General features: G+C 48.5%; 1 protein-coding gene across 1 annotated transcript; it reads left to right on the top strand.

Moving 5' to 3' along the window:
- The first annotated feature begins 13,557 nt into the window (after window positions 1-13,557).
- On the top strand, window positions 13,558-15,341 carry IL13 (interleukin 13). Its single transcript, XM_055144137.1, has 4 exons — window positions 13,558-13,690; window positions 14,673-14,731; window positions 14,887-14,991; window positions 15,204-15,341. Exons 1-4 carry the CDS (start codon window positions 13,558-13,560, stop codon window positions 15,300-15,302), a joined length of 396 nt encoding a protein of 131 aa, XP_055000112.1. The 3' UTR covers window positions 15,303-15,341.
- Window positions 15,342-15,927: the final 586 nt, after the last annotated feature.

Genomic DNA, 15,927 nt, shown 5'->3' with positions numbered 1-15,927 from the left:
ATTTCTACTTTTTTGAGGAATGGCTGTATTGTTTTCCAAAAAGGCTGGACCAGTTGACATTCTCACAGTAAATGAGAATCCTTTCTCTCCGTATCTGCACCAGCACTGGTTGTTCTTTTGGATGTGTGTCCATCTCTATGGTGTGAGATGATATCTTATTGTTGTTTTGATTTGCATCTTCCTGATTATTAGTGATATAGAGCATTTAAAAAATTTTATTAGTGAATCACTGTGGGGGTACTGTTATAGATTTACAAACGTCCATGCTCGTGTTTCAGTCATACAATGATCGAGTACCCATTCCTCCACCCGTGCCTATTTTCCACCACCAATGGTCCCTGCATCCCTCCCACCACCCCCACCCCGTTACCCCGCCCCACCCCACCTCTATGGCAGGGCATTCCCTTTTGCTCGCTCTCTCTCCTTTTGGGTGTTATGGTTTGCAGTAAAGGTACTAAGTGGCCATCATGTTCAGTCTATAGTCTATGTTAGGCCCGCCTCTCTCAGTGCAAGCAGGCCCTCCCAGTAGAGCATTTTTTCATGTGCCTTTTGGCCATTTGAATTTCTTCTCTGAGGAAGTTTCTATTCATCTCTTCTCCCCATTTTATAATGGGGTTGAATGTTTTTTTTCTTGGAAATTTCTACCAGTTCAGGTTTTATTACTGATTCTGTGCTCAGGAGAACCCCCTGGTAGTGATTTTGGAGTTCCAATGTTGTACCAGGAATCAGTGTGGGGTCAGCAGCACACAAGGCAAACCTTACCCACCTGTATTCTCTCTCTAGACAAGTAGTTTTGAGTTTTGAGCTGTCACTGTCACTGTCATCCCGTTGCTCATCGATTTGTTCGAGCGGGCACCAGTAACGTCTCTCATTGAGAGACTTATTGTTACTGTTTTTGGCATATCCAATATGCATAGGTAGCTTGCCAGGCTCTGCCATGCAGGCGCAATACTCTCGGTAGCTTGCTGGGCTCTTGAGGAATCGAACACGGGTCGCCCGCGTGAAAGGCAAATGCCCAACCGCTGTGCTATCGCTCCAGCCCCTGAGTTTTGAGCTACATGAATGAAATGTAAATTCAAAAATAAAGGTGAAAATAAAATTATGCTCAAGAAACTAGTGCTGAGACAGGAACCCTGAACTCCAGCTGAACTGCTCGTCATACTACGAAGTAAGCTTCCCTTGAGGGCTCATCAGGCACAATGTACGAGATCAAGACTCCACAGGAATCACTGAGGGGCCACCACAATTTTTTGAGATTTTTTGCCTCTGGCAGCTCATCAAGTCCTTATAGTGAATATCAGAGGTTTAAACAAACACAAAAAAAGTGCTCTGACAGAGGAAGGGAAATGAAACATTCTGAAATTAGGACAAAGACTTCTAAGAGAAGGAAGGACAATAGTCAACTGCAGACCAGCTCCCTCTACTTTTCAACTAGGAAGAAAGGAAATACCCAACTCCAGCTAGTTGCCCTTAGCCATTTTGTCCCTCTGAACAGCACTGAAAAAAAGAAAAAAACAAAAACAAATGAAAAAAAAGAACACAATGAAGTTTGTCTCTCAAGAAATAAGCTAACTTGGGGCTGGATCGATAGTACAGCGGGTAGGGCGTTTGCCTTGCATGTGGCCAACTCGGGTTCAATTCCCAGCATCCCATATGGTCCCCCGAGCACCACCAGGAGTAATTCCTGAGTGCATGAGCCAGAAGTAATTCCTGTGCATCGCCGGGTGTGACCCAAAAAGCAAAATAAATAGATAAATAAATAAATAAATAAATAAATAAATAAATAAATAAATAAAGCTAACTAAAGCGTAAGATGGACTCAGAGAACTAGAGCGCATCCCCTCCCCTCACACCTTGCCTGCATACTAAAAGTCTCATAACAGCAGATCCTTTTACCCAACCTTACTCTCAAGGAAGAATCACAACAATATTAGGAGGTTTAAAAAAAAAAGAGAACAGATGAAAGAGGCAGAGCGAGCTCGAGAACCAGACTGGAATATAGCAAAACTGTTGGAAATTTTGATGTTGTTTTTGAGCCACATCCTGTGGTTCTCTGGGGTTACTCCTGTTTCTGCACTCAGGAATCACCCAGGAGGTGGCTTGGGGGACCATATGGGGTGCTGGGAATTGAACCCAGGTTGACTGCATGCAAAGCAAATGCCCTACGTGCTGTACTATCGCTCCAGCCCTCACAACCGCTGAAATTTAAGACAACTACCATTAAGATAGTAAAGGCTCTAAAGGAAAACTAAGCAACATTTAGAATGATGGACAATATAAGCAGAAAGATGAAAGAAAATCTAACAAAGAACTAGAAAGAAAGGCTTGATATCAAAACCACCACAGGAAAAATGAAGTCTGCCTCTGATGGCTTCCTGGTTGGCTGGACACAGCTGAGGGAAGAATCTCTGAGACAGAGGAAACCTCTACGGAAACCACCAAACTGAAAATTTAAGAGAAAAGGAAAAAAGGGGGGCAGGGGCTGACAAATAAAGAACAAAATCCATATCTAAGAATTGTGGTACAACTACTAAATGAGTAATATAACTATAACCGAAATTCCAGAAGGAGGAACATGATTAAAAAAATAAACAGGGACCAAATAAATACTTCAAAGATGAGAGGGAAAAAATTCTAAATGTACTCAAACTGGGGAGGGAGCAGATTTAATCAACAGAAGAACAAAAATAAGAAATGTGCCTATTTGGGGCTGAAGCAATAGTACAGCGGGTAGGATATTTGCCTTGCACATGGCCGACCAGGGTTCGATCCCCATCTGGTCTCCTGAGCACCGCCAGGAGTAATTCCTGAGCACAGAGCCAGGACTATGCCCTGAGCATCAGTGCTGAGCATCAGTGGGTGTGACCCCCAAAAAGCAAAAACAAACAAACAAACAACAAAAACAAAAACAAATAAACAAAAAATGTGCCTATTCTCAGAAGCCAGGTGAGCAAAGAGTAAGTGGAATGAAATCTTTTGAACACTGAGAATGAAGACAAACAACCTAACATCTGTACCCTCGGAAATTGTCCTTCAGAGCCGGAGCGATAGTAGAATGGTTAGGGAGCTTACCTTGTATGCAGCTGACCTGGGTTCAATTCCCAGGTTCGATCCCCATCTGGTCCCTGTGCACCTCCAGGAGTGATTCCTGAGTGCAGAACCAGGAGTAACCCCTGAGCAATATTGGGTGTGGCCCAAGGAACAAACAAAAAAGTAAAAAAAAAAAAAAAAGAGACTAGCATACTAATAAAATAGAGAAAATGGAATAATATAAAGTGCTTAATTAAAATTATAAATGTGGGGCTATAGAGATAGTATGGGGTTAAGGTGTTTGACTTACCTGAGAGTGACCCCAGTTCAATCCCCAGCACCACATGGTCATCTAAACTACACCAGGAATGACACCCCCAGCACAGAGCTGGGAACAGTAAACCCCCACAAGCACCACCAGGTATGACTCAAACCTTTCCCAATCCCCTGTGAAAGGCAGAAAAAGAGTGTCATGGAGCAAGAATAGAAACAAAGAACAAGGGCAACCAATAGAAAACAGTAACTTCTCTGGTGGCTGCTAATTCAAATATAATCATCATCTTGAATAGCAATGCCATCGATGCACCAATTATTTACAGGTGTGTGGATGGGTCAAGAAATAGACAGGGGACTAGAGCAGTAGCACAGTGGGTAGGGTGTTTGCATTGCACACGGCCGACCCGGTTAGATTCCCAGCATCCCATATGGTCCCCCGAGCACTGCCAGGGGTAATTCCTGAGTGCAGAGCCAGGAGTAATCTCTGTGTATTGCCGGGTATGACCCAAAAAAGGAAAAAAGAAAGAAAAGAGAGAAAGAAAAAGAAAGAAAGAAAGAAAGAAAGAAAGAAAGAAAGAAAGAAAGAAAGAAAGAAAGAAAGAAAGAAAGAAAGAAAGAAAGAAAGAAAGAAGGAAGGAAGGAAGGAAGGAAGGAAGGAAGGAAGGAAGGAAGGAAGGAAGGAAGGAAGGAAGAAAGAAAGAAAGAAAGAAAGAAAGAAAGAAAGAAAGAAAGAAAGAAAGAAAGAAAGAAAGAGAGAGAGAGACCAGGAGCCAGTGTGACAGTATAGCAGGTGGGACATTTGCTTTGCATGTGGTCAAGCTGGGATAAATCCCGGCAGCCCACCAGGAGTGATCCCTGTGTGCAGAGTCAGGAGTAAGCCCTGTGCACTCTGGAGTGGCCCAGAAACAGAAAGGAAGAAAAGAAGAAAGGGAGGGAGGAAGGGAGGAAAGAACCCCAACTACAGTTAACTCTTGAACAAGTCCCCCAGCCTTCTCCCCAGCCCAATAAAAAATGCCTATAGAAATTTCTTTTGGGGTCCCACACCTGACAGTGCTCAGGGGTCATTCTTTGTGGTGCTCAGGGGACCATATGTAAATGCTGCGGATTGAACCAATGTCAGCCGCATGCAAGACAGGTGGTTTATCCTGTGCACTGTCTCCAGCCCATAAGTCACTGTGTAACTTTGACTTCCTCAATATATAATTACTGATAACATACTACTCATTGGTGACTTACCAATAACTTAATTGACTAGTACATATTTTAAGATATGTAGAAGAAGCTCAATAATCAGTGATAGCACAGTGGGTAGGGTGTTTGCCTTACACGTGGCCAACCAGGGTTTGATTCCTCTGTCCATCTCGGAGAGCCCAGGAAACTACTGAGAGTATCCCGCCTGCACGGCAGAGCCTGGCAAGCTACCCGTGGCATATTCGATATGCCAAAAACAGTAACTACAAATCTCACAATGGAGACGTTACTGGTGCCCCCTCGAGCAAATTGATGAGCACTGGGATGACAGTGCTACAGTGTGCTACAGAAGTTCAATAGCTAATACAAGTAGCTCAACAGGCTGGACAGCTTCTTTGCATGCTGGAGGTTCTGGTTTGATTCCTGGTCCCACATGGTCCCCTATGTACTGTCAAGGGTGACTCCTAAGTGCTGAGCTGGAAATAACTCCTGAGCACCACTGGGTGTGGCAAATAAAAAAGTAATAATAGCTACACTAGTATTAATAGGAGACTAATTTCAGACAAAACAGACAAGACCAAGAAAAGTTATCAAAGACAAAGAGTCACTGCATAATAAAAAAGGATTCAATTCCCCCAGAAGACATAACAGTCCTGAACACACCTCTTACAACACAGTGTCAGAATGTGAGGGAAAAATTGATGGAACTGCAAAGAGAAAGAGCTGCATGCAGTACTATTGATGGAGACTTCAACACCTCTTTCAGAAGCAGACCCAGGAGACAGCTCAAAGGGCTGCATTGCCTGACATGCATGGAGCCCTGATTTGACGTCAAGCACCCTATGGCATTCAGTACCTCCAAATGTAGCCCTGGTGGGCCCCACCACCACTGGGGAGGGAGGTTCTCCCCTATCAAATGAACAAACAAAACCCATCGGTGGACAGTTTCAGCAGTCAGAAAATCAATAAGAATATATTAAATTCCATCAACTAGATAGAGGACAGCTACCAACCATACCAGACAACAGCAGCAGAAAGTACAGAATTCTCAATACTCAAAGGCACCAGGACGGGCCATATTTTGGCCCACAGAATATGCTTAGTGGTTTTAAAGAAACTGAAATACTATAATACCTGCTCTCAGACCACAGAACAAATTAAACCAGTATTAGCAGAAAGATAGCTGGAAAATCCCCACATACGTGGAGATGAAATGAAAACACTTCTAAGTAACATGGGTCAAAGAAGAAGTCTCATGGGGTGAAGGCAGTTGGGACAGAGAATGGATCACTAAGTCAATGATGGTTGGAGGGATCGCTTGGGATGGGAGATGTGTGCTGAAAGTAGATAAAGGACCAAACATGGTGGCCTCTCAGTATCTGTATTGCAAACATAATGGCCAAAAGTAGAAAAAGAATAAGGGAACTTATCTGCCATAGAGGCAGGGGGAGGGGTGGTATACTGGGAACATTGGAGGTAAAAAATGTACACTGGTGGAGGGATGGGTATTTGATCACCGTATGACTGAAACTCAAACATGAAAGCTTTGTTACTGTAGCTCATGGTGATTCAATTAAAAAAATTTTTTTAAAGAAAATGTACACTAATGGAGGGATGGGTGTTTGATCATTGTATGACTGAAACTCAAACATAAAAGCTTTGTAACTGTATCTCACAGTGATTCAATAAAAAAATTAAATAAATAAATAAGAATTCTCAAGAGACATTAAATAGTATATGGGATAAATAAAAATAAAACCACAACTTACAAAAATTTGTGGGATATGATGGAAGCAGTGCGTAGAGAAAAATTTCTAACATTGAGCCCATACTTTATTTTTTAAAAAATTATTAACTTATTTATTTATTTTAGTGGGTTTGTTTTTTTTCTTTTTGGGTCACACTTAGAAATGCTCAGAGGTTAGTCCTGCCTCTGCATTCAGGAATTACTCCTGGCGGCGCTTGGGGGACCATATGGGATGCCAGGGATCGAACCCGGGTTGGCCACATGCAAGGCAAACACCCTCCCCACTGTACTATCACTCCAGCCTGAGCCCACACTTTAGAGAAAAGGAAGATCTAAGACTTAAGTTTCCACCTTCGGAGACATGAAAAACAAGAGCAAGTTAAGTCCAATTAAGCTGAAGGACAGAGTAGAAATCAATGATATGGAAAAGGGAAAATCAATAGAGAAAATCAACAAAACCCAAAGCTTAGAGATTTTTTTAAAAATTAACAAGCTTCTCTATAAAACTAGGCATAAAGATGATATGCAAGTCTATCACTTTCTTATAGGCAGCAATGAACAGGGGAACTTGGAATTAAAAACACAAACCTGTGATCCAAGAGACAGTACAGGGGAAGGCGCTTGCCTTGCCTGCAGCCGACCCTGATTTGATCCCTAGCACCACATATGGTCTCCTGAGCACTGTCAGGGGACCCTTCTGAGCAGTGCAGGAATAACCCTAGAGCACTGCCTGGTGTGACCCCCAAAAACTATGAAATAAATTTTAGAAATATAAACAATAAATCTGAGGCTGGAGAGATAGAAGAGATGTTTAGGTACTTAGCTTACATGCAGTCAATTCACCACTCCGGCCCAGAGCACTGCCGGGAGTGCCAAGCACCAGGCTGTGTGGCCCAAATATAAAATTTTACTTTTTAAAAATAACTTTTTTTTTTGCTTTTTGGGTCACACCCGGTGATGCACAGGGGTAACTCCTGGCTCTGCACTCAGGAATCACCCCTGGCGGTGCTCAGGGGACCAGATGGGATACTGGGAATTGAACCCGGGTCGGCCGCTTGCAAGGCAAACGCCCTACCCACTGTGCTATTGCTCCAGCCCCTAAAAATAACATTTTAAGGAGTGTTTTCATAGAATTGCCTTAATTAAATACTTAGTCTAACAAAATATAGACAAAACTGCAAGAGGAACATAGATAAGTAAAATCAAAGAACCAAAGAAAGAGATAGTCTATGTTCATAGATAAATGACAATGTTGCCAAGATGTCAGCTCCATCTATGGAGCTAGGGCAATCCCAGGCAAAATCCCAGCAAGTTATTTTGTGTATATCCACAAACTGAATCTATTCAAATTGATAGGAAAAATAAAAAATTCAGAGTAGCTCAATATTGAAGAAGGAACAGAAGTTGGAAGACTGACTCGACTGATGTCAAAACTTAATAAACAGGATGGTGTGGTATTAGTGAGAGTACAGAGAAATAGATCAATGACAGAGTCCAGAAACAGATTCAAAGTCAACTGATCTTTAATAGAGGAGCAAAGGCAACATAATGAAACAAATATATTTCCAACAAACAGTGCCCTAACAATAGGACAATCATACAATAAACTTAATCTTGGGGCCAGAGCTATAGCATAGAAGGTAGGACTCTTGCCTCACATTTGGCTGACCCGAGTTCAATCCCCAACGCTCGATAAGGTCCCCCAAGTCCATTAGGAGTGATCCTGAACACAGAGCCAGGAGTAAGGTCTGAGAACAGCCAGGTGTGGCACAAAAACAAGAAGCAAACAAAAAAAGACACATCAGAAAAAAGACAGTAATTCTGATGGATATAAAGATTCTTAAGTTTGAACAATAAGAAATGTAAAATCCAATTTAAGAAACAAAGCCAGAATACAGAGGAATAACAGTGCAGAGACCTAGAGCACCTGACTTGTAAGCCTACAGTCATGAGTTCAAACCCCCATTGTCCACATGCACTGATCATGATATCACCGCAGCTCTGCTCTCTCAGAAGGATTCTAGCTGCTCCACAGCCAGGAACACATTAGCCCCACAAAAATGGGTTTGAGGGGCCAGAGCAATAGTATAAAAGGTGGGTGATTGCCTTGCATGCAGCCGAACCAGGTTTGATCCCCAGCACCCTATATGGTCTGCCAAGTTTACCAGAAGTGACACCTGAGTACAGAGCCAGGAGTAAGCCCTGCATACCACCAGGTGTGCCCCTAACACACACACACACAAAAGGGGGGTTAATCCCTGGTGAGCACATATGTGGACACTATAAATACCCTTGTGAGCCCCATTATCATGCCTTGTATGCCTCAACTAAGAGAGTAAGCCCTGGCGAACATGTGGGCAAGTGCTGCAACTGAAGGAGTGCAAACCTCACAACCTGGTGTGTGACCAACACCAGGGAGCATCGCAACTACAGGTGCAACCACGGTCCTGCCATATCACCAGCAATGAAGGGAAGGCAGCAGGGGAGGGAGGAAATTTTAATTTAAGGAATTAATAGGCAAAGGAACCCCAATTGATAAGAGGCACAAAAAAATCTCGAAACAGTCCCTGAGCACTGCCAGGTGTGACCCAAAATCTAAACCTAAAACCAACACCAAAGAAAAGATAAAGATGGTGAGTGAGCATGTGAAAACATGCTCCAGGCCCTCTATCATCAGAGAAATTCAAATTTCAATGAAGATAAGAGTAAGGTGCCACCACATGCCATCAGAATGACCAACATACAGAACCAACGACACCAAATGTTTGTGAGGGTGTAGAGCAGCAGGAACTCACATTTGTTTCTTGTAGAAATGCCAAATGGTATCACAGCCTAGGAAAACAGTTCAACAAAATGACACAGTCTTATCGCTTGATCCTGAAATTATTGCACTTTCTTGATCTTTATGCAAATGAATCAAAACCTTTGGTCTACAAAAAAACCTGCACGCAAACGATTATTACAGCTTTACTCAGAATTGTCAAAATGTGGAAGCAACTGAAAGGTCCTTCAGTAGGTGAAAGGATAAACTCGTCCATACAGGCAATAGAACAGGGTTCACTGCTACAGAAAAGGAGTGATCAAGCTATGAAAAGACATGAAAGAGCCTTAAATACATAGGACCCAGGATTCCAAATGTCATGGTTCCAACCCATCAGCTCAGCACAGGCTAGCAAAGGCCCTGGCTGCTGGCAGCAGGGTCAGGAGAGAGGGGGAGGAGGACCGGGAGCCACATGGAGGAGTTTGGAACTGGGCTGCAGAAACCTCTAGCAGCCTCATGTATTTGTTTTCCATGTTTTGTTTCTTGGCCCTCGGAGGCACACCCAACTGTGCACAGGGCTTATTCTTGGAGGAGCTTAGGGGATCATTTGGGGTTCTGGGAATCAAACTGAGATTAGCTGTGTGCAACACGAACATCTTTTTTGTTGTCAATTGGGGGTCACACCTGACAGTGCCCAGGGCTTATTCTTGGTTCTGCACTCAGGGATCACTCCTCGTAGGGCTCAAGGAACCATATGCGAAGCCAGGGATCAAACCCAGTTGGCTGCATGCAAGGCAAATGCCCTATCCTCTGTACTATCTGTCCAGCCCCAAGAACCTGAATTTTTAATAATGGGTAAGAAAACTGCCTGCCTTTTGCTTAGAGAGTTTCGGGCAAGTTGCAAAGATAGAAACATTCCTACCCCAGTGCAACCAACAAACTCGAGAATCCAACAGCCTCGATGTGTGGCCTCTGTGTAGATGGGGGAGACTGTGGCCCCCATGCCCTGCCACACACACACACACACACACACACACACACACACTCACACACAGCAGAAGGCAGGAGGGATCCTCCAAAGACTGTAGAAAGGGCTGCTGGCTTGGGCCCCAGGGAAGCGCAAGTGTGTCACATTTCCCTTTTCACATTTCCCTTCTATCATGCTTCCAATCAGACCCATTTTGTTGGTTAAATGCCAGCATGCTTTCCACTGAGGTCAGCAAGAGGGTGTTGGACTGTTCCAAGCTGGTCATCGATCTTCCAAGGGCCTTTGGGGAGCCAGGGAGCGGGTAGAGTGGATTCGGACCCCCCACCCCACACTTCCCAAATCTAACCTCTCCATGGATGACTGGATTTTCAAATATATCACTCATGGGCAACTACCATAAAAAAATGAAAGCTAGTGAGTTATTTATTTAATATTATTACTATTATTATGATTTTTCAGGAGCCAGGTTCGAACCCGAACCCGAACCCAGCTCACCATCTCGCCTTGGACAATGCGCGGCTCAGCACGCCAGATATGGAACTCTATGCATGACCCTGCTGCAACTCTATGTGTGATTCCTAATGGACATCGCTGGCTGTTTTGCAAGATTTGGACAGAATTAGCATTGGTGGGGCAGGGAGAAACCACGGCGGTAGCCAGAGCGTCGCCACCTGCCTTGGCCGGGTCAAGCGCCAAGTCACAGCGCCGCAGGACATCGAGCCATAGTGGCAGTGCATGCAGTAGCTCATCCACTGTGGGGTGCTGTCAGCCAACCACCAAGTGATCTGGGACTCGGTGCAGGTGTTTGACCTGGCACAGACCCTCCGAGATAGGGTCCTGCTCTGCCAGCTGCTCAACAACCTCTGGGCACACTCAGGAGATCAAACTGAGGCCGCAGATGTCCCAGGTGCTGCCCAGAGATGCAGGCAGGTGCGTGTTTGCCAGTGTGCAGATCGTTACAACATGCCAGTCGACCAAAAGCTTACCTTTGGAAGACTGGGAACACCTGTAAAGGTGATTAGAGGCCACCCAAAAGCCACTGTCCCTCCCGGAGAGCCCAGCAAGTTACCGAGAGTATCCTGCCTGCACGGCAGAGCCTCAAAAGCTACCCATGGTGTACTCAATATGCCAAAAACAGTAACAATGACAGTCCTCATTCCCCTGATCCTAAAAAAGCCCCCAGTATACCATCGGGCTACACTAGCAAGTGACAGGGACAAATGGAGACATTACTGGTGCCCGCTCAAGCAAATCGATCAACAATGGGATGACAGTGATACAGTGATACAGTGATTATTATGATTTTAGGGTTTGGGGGCCACACCCAGCAATGCTCAGGGGTTACTCCTGGCTCTGTGCTCAAAGCTCACTCATGCAAGCTCAGGGACCATATGTAGTGCCAGGGATCGAACCCAGGTTGGCCACGTGCAAAGCAAACACCTTACTGTCTGTATTATTGCTCCAATGCAAGTTAGATTTTTGAAACTAGTAAAACAACTTGACTAAGCTTTCCCCCTACTGACCGAGGGACACGAGAGACATATTTTCTATTGTCCCCACCTGTCTAATGGAAAGCCAAGGTTGGAGAAAAACGGAAAAGGAGATTTTGTGAAATTCTTCGACAGATGACACGGGGTGGAGGAAGGGTGGCCCTAAGCCCAGCACTGGGTGGGGAGAGCAGGGGGCCTCTCAGCCCAGTGGTCCCCTGGGCGGGGGCTGAGCCCAGTCTCCAGTGGGGCATGTCTGATCATTCCAAAGCCACACTGAAGGCAACCAAGAGCAGCAGCAGCAGCAAACAGATGGCATAGCCAATGTGTCTGCTCCGAGGACCGAGCCAGAGACAGCACCGGAGGGCAGGCAGCTGCAGACACAAGCACACACCCTGTCCCCTACCCCCGCCCCTATCCTGGACCCACCACCGTGGCCTGAGCACTGTGGAGTCCCTTCAGCTCAGCCTGCACAACACCCCACCCTCCCCCGCTCTGCTCACTTGGGGGCAACAGGGCCGGGCAGGGGTCCCGCCTCACAACTTCATGGAAAGGCCATCTCCTCCCTGTCATTCTGGCCAGCACCAGAGGCCGGGGGAGGCGGGCCGGCCAGCAGGGATCCCACTTATCAGCCCATCTCCCATTACATAATCAGCGCCCATATCTCACCAGGCATCACTGTCTCCACTGAGCCTTCTCCCACACGCGGGGGTGCGCCTGCCCGCAGCCCCCCACAGCGGGGGGCTGGGGACCTCTGACTCATCTTGGTGCAGGGCTTTAGGACTTACACAACCCACGGTGGTGGTTCCCCACTCCTTCCCCAGAAAAACGAACACCCCACTAGGAGATGCCATTGGCTCATGCTAGAGACAAGGAAACCCGGGTCCACAGAGGGGTCAAGAGTCCCAAACCCCAACTTCAGTGGGGATTGGAGGGTGGGGGCAGAGAGGCTCAAGGGGGCAACGCCAACTGGGCTGGGAAACTGGGTTTAGCATCAGAGAAGGTGGGAATTATGTCACTAAAGGGAGGAGTGGGTGACCAAGGCCGGGGTCGAGAAGTCCTTCTTAGAAGGAGCCACAACCCCAGCATCCAGGAAAGTCACTTTTTGGGGTGCTGTGGGGGAGGAGGGTGGACAAGCAGAGAGGAGGCGGCCCTGGGTGGGAGGGAGGGCAAGAGCTTGACACCAGCACCCAGCAGGCAAAGGCTTCAGCCTCTGTGTAAGGGGCTCTGGCTGCCCTGCAGAGAAACTGAGAAAGAGCAACAAAAGGGCCTAAGTGTGGTGGCCTGGGCCGCTGCCCCGACATCCTTTGCTCTGCAGAAGGAAAAGCTGCTTCCGCAGAAGCTTGGGCCCATGGGGGGCAAGCCAGGCCTCAGCCACAGTGTTTGGGCTCGGCTAGAGTAGCCCAACCCTGCAGGCCACTGCTCAGGGGCCTGACCACCTGCACTCAGGATGAGCAGGGAAACCCCTCTGAGAAGGCCAGGGTCCAGGAGAATCCTGAATCTGACAGGGTGGGAGGGGGCCGCTAGGGAGGGCAGCTCGGCACCTTCTTTCCTGCTGTCTGAACCGCGTGTTCAAAGCCAAGGGAACTCTGGTATCCTAGGAAACAGCCAGCTGAGAAGGTCAAAGCACCAATCCCTTCAGCTGCTGTAGTGGTCTGCCCCGACCTTTCAGTGGACCCCCAGGGCCAGAGGACGGGTGCTGGCCAGACACCAAGTGAAGCTTCTGCAGCTCTGACAGGTCATGCTGACCAAAGGATCTCTTTAGGGTGGTCTCGCCTCACTCTGGAGTAAGCCCACCTGGATGTAAAGAGCTACCAAGTTCTCTCTCAGTAATTAAACACACACGCAAACACACACACACACGCACACAATCAATCAAACTGTCCTGTGAGTGCTGGATTTTCCACAAAGTAAAATCAAGATGAGTAAAGATGTGGTTTTTAGATAGTGCCCCCAAAAAGCAGAGTGCCACAACTGGGACCTATAAAAGCTGCCACCAAGAGGCAAAGGCCACAAGCCACTCAGTGTATCCAGCCTCTGTGTCAGCTCCTGGCTCCTCCTGTTGGCCCCGGACCCCATGGCGCACTGGTTGACCGTGGTCATTGCGCTCACTTGCCTGGGTGGCCTGACGTCCCCGGCCCCGAGTACCGTGTCTCCATCAGACATCTACAAGGAGCTCATTACTGAACTGATAAGAATCACCGACAGCCATAAGGTAAGTGCCCGTGTCTGGACTCTGAGGGTGCTGGGGGGTGGTGGTGGTGATGGTTTCCTTAGGATGGGGTGGGCCACAAAGGATGGGTCTAGTCAAGATACTTGTGGGCCAGGAAAAAGACCCAATGAGCCAGGGCAATGAGAGAAAGAGGGAAAGAGAGAGGGAGGAGAGGGAGAGAAGAGGGAGAGAAAAGAGGACAGAGAAGAGAGAGAGAGAGAGAGAGAGAGAGAGAGAGAGAGAGAGAGAGAGAGAGAGAGAGAGAGAGAGAGAGAGAGAGCTATCCAGGGGCCATACAATAAGGATGGACCCAGAAAGGGCCCTGGCAGCTCTCTCTGGGACCACATGTCTGGCCATGCCCTCTGCAGCCCTTCCGGGAGAGGAGCAAGTGGAGAGCAGCACCCCCCCGCCCCCCCGCCCAGAGCCATTGGCATTTGCCAGGTAGACTGAAAGGCAATCTCGGCCTTTCTTCTAGCCCTCTCTCCTAGAACTAGCCTAGAACTAGCTCCTGTCCCCAGTGGGGATGGCGCCCACAGGCCTGATGCTGGGGGGGTGCTATCCCCTTTCATCATTACCAGTCCCTCAAGGCAGGTACAGGACCCCATTTCTGGCCTGGGTGGCCCCAGAGGGTTCACCCTCTGAAACCCACAGCCTGGGGTGTTTATTCACCAGGCCCCACAGCCCTTCTCCCTAGGAAGAGAAGCACTGAATCAGTTTCTCTGTTCCAAGGCCCTGTACACTGGTTTTTCACACAGTTATGGAAGAGAAAGGGGGTCCCAGGGCCTGAGCAATAGTCACAGCCGGTGGGCACTTGCCTGGCGCGCAGCCAACCCCCGGGGATACGATCTCCAGCATCCCTACGGCAACCCCTGAGTGCAAAGGCAGGAGTCACACTCCTGAGCATTGCCCCCAAACAAAACAAACAAACGCCAGAGAACAGGAGTCCCAGGCCTGAGACCCCTCACTGTGCTTGCTCCCACAGGCGGCCCTGTGCAACGGCAGCATGGTGTGGGGCGTCAACTTGACCCGTGGTGGCAAGGTAAGGAGCCAAGGGACATTGGGAGGGAGGGGGCTGGGGCCTGACTCCCTCAGCCTCTGTCACGCCCAGCGACCCCCCGCCAGGCCTCCCCCCCCTCCCCGGCCCCTGCACACCCTGACGACCCCCCCCCCCCCACGTGTCTCCCGCAGCAGGAGTACTGCGCAGCCCTGGAATCCCTGAACGCCGTCTCCAACTGCAGCGCCCTCAGAAATACGCGGAAGCTGCTCTATGGACTCTGCTCTCACAATTTCAAAACCGGGGTAAGCCCCTGCCCCACCAGAGGCACACGTTGGGGGGGGAGGAGGGAGGAGGAGGGCGGCGGCGCTTTGGGATTTCCGAGCTCAGCCCAGCGTGAGGACAGCTCGGACACAGCTCCCGGGGGGCTTTGGGGAGCTTCTGGGAAGTCCCTGGCAGGGGCTGGAGACCCTGCTGCAGCGTCCCCCAAACATCGGGCCTCTTTGTCCTGCGGCAGATCTCCAGGACGCTCGCCCGAGACACCAAAATTGAAGTGATCCAGTTCGCGCGCCACCTGCTCACCCACTTCCGGAAAATGTTCAGCGGCCGGGGCTGAGACGCCGCTGGGGTCCCCGCCCCGCTCTGCAGAGGAGACCTGACCGCGCCCACTGCAGCTGCGTTTCCTTTCATTCTTCATTCACAAGTTTCTGGGGAGGGGGGGTGAGGGGAGGGGGGTCAGAAAGGGGGAGATTTTCTTAGCTTTAACCTCAGCCTCTGCTGCCTGCCCTCGCCCCAGCCCCCCTCTTGCCTTAGCACCCGTACAGGGCCTCCTGGCCTCCCCCACCCGCCCCCAGGGGTCCGGGAGTGCTGCCGGGTGGGAAGACCCCCACCCCCAGAACAAACTGCGCTACTGTGCGGGGCACCTGCCTGTTTACACAAGGGGATACTGAGGCACACTGCAGCTGGCACTCATCTTGGCCTTATTTATTATTGCGTGTTATTTAAACAAGTGTTTGTACTGGGGACGGTGCGACTGTAGTCCCAGACTCCAGGGCTCCAGGCACTAAAGCACCAGGCGTTGGGAGGCCCCCCGGGGATAAGCACTGTGCACACATTTCTGCTACCTCACTGGAGCCTCGGCCAAGGCTGGGAGCAAGACACATGGGAACATGGTTCCCTCCTCTCCGCCAACCAGCCGCCTGCCCTTGGCCAAGGAGTAATTTATTGTTTTCCCCTTATAT

The sequence above is a fragment of the Sorex araneus genome, chromosome 6 (assembly GCF_027595985.1).
Source record: "Sorex araneus isolate mSorAra2 chromosome 6, mSorAra2.pri, whole genome shotgun sequence".
NCBI classification, from domain to species: Eukaryota; Metazoa; Chordata; class Mammalia; order Eulipotyphla; family Soricidae; genus Sorex; species Sorex araneus.
This window is presented reverse-complemented; position numbering and strand designations above follow the sequence as displayed.

Bases quoted from the DNA above. Each gene is read 5' to 3' on its own strand.
- IL13 (XM_055144137.1), top strand. From the start codon at position 13,558: ATGGCGCACTGGTTGACCGTGGTCATTGCGCTCACTTGCCTGGGTGGC. The intron at 13,691-14,672 runs ATAAGGTAAGTG...GCTTGCTCCCAC, and splicing joins GATAAGAATCACCGACAGCC to AGGCGGCCCTGTGCAACGGC. The intron at 14,992-15,203 runs GTAAGCCCCTGC...GTCCTGCGGCAG, and splicing joins CTCACAATTTCAAAACCGGG to ATCTCCAGGACGCTCGCCCG.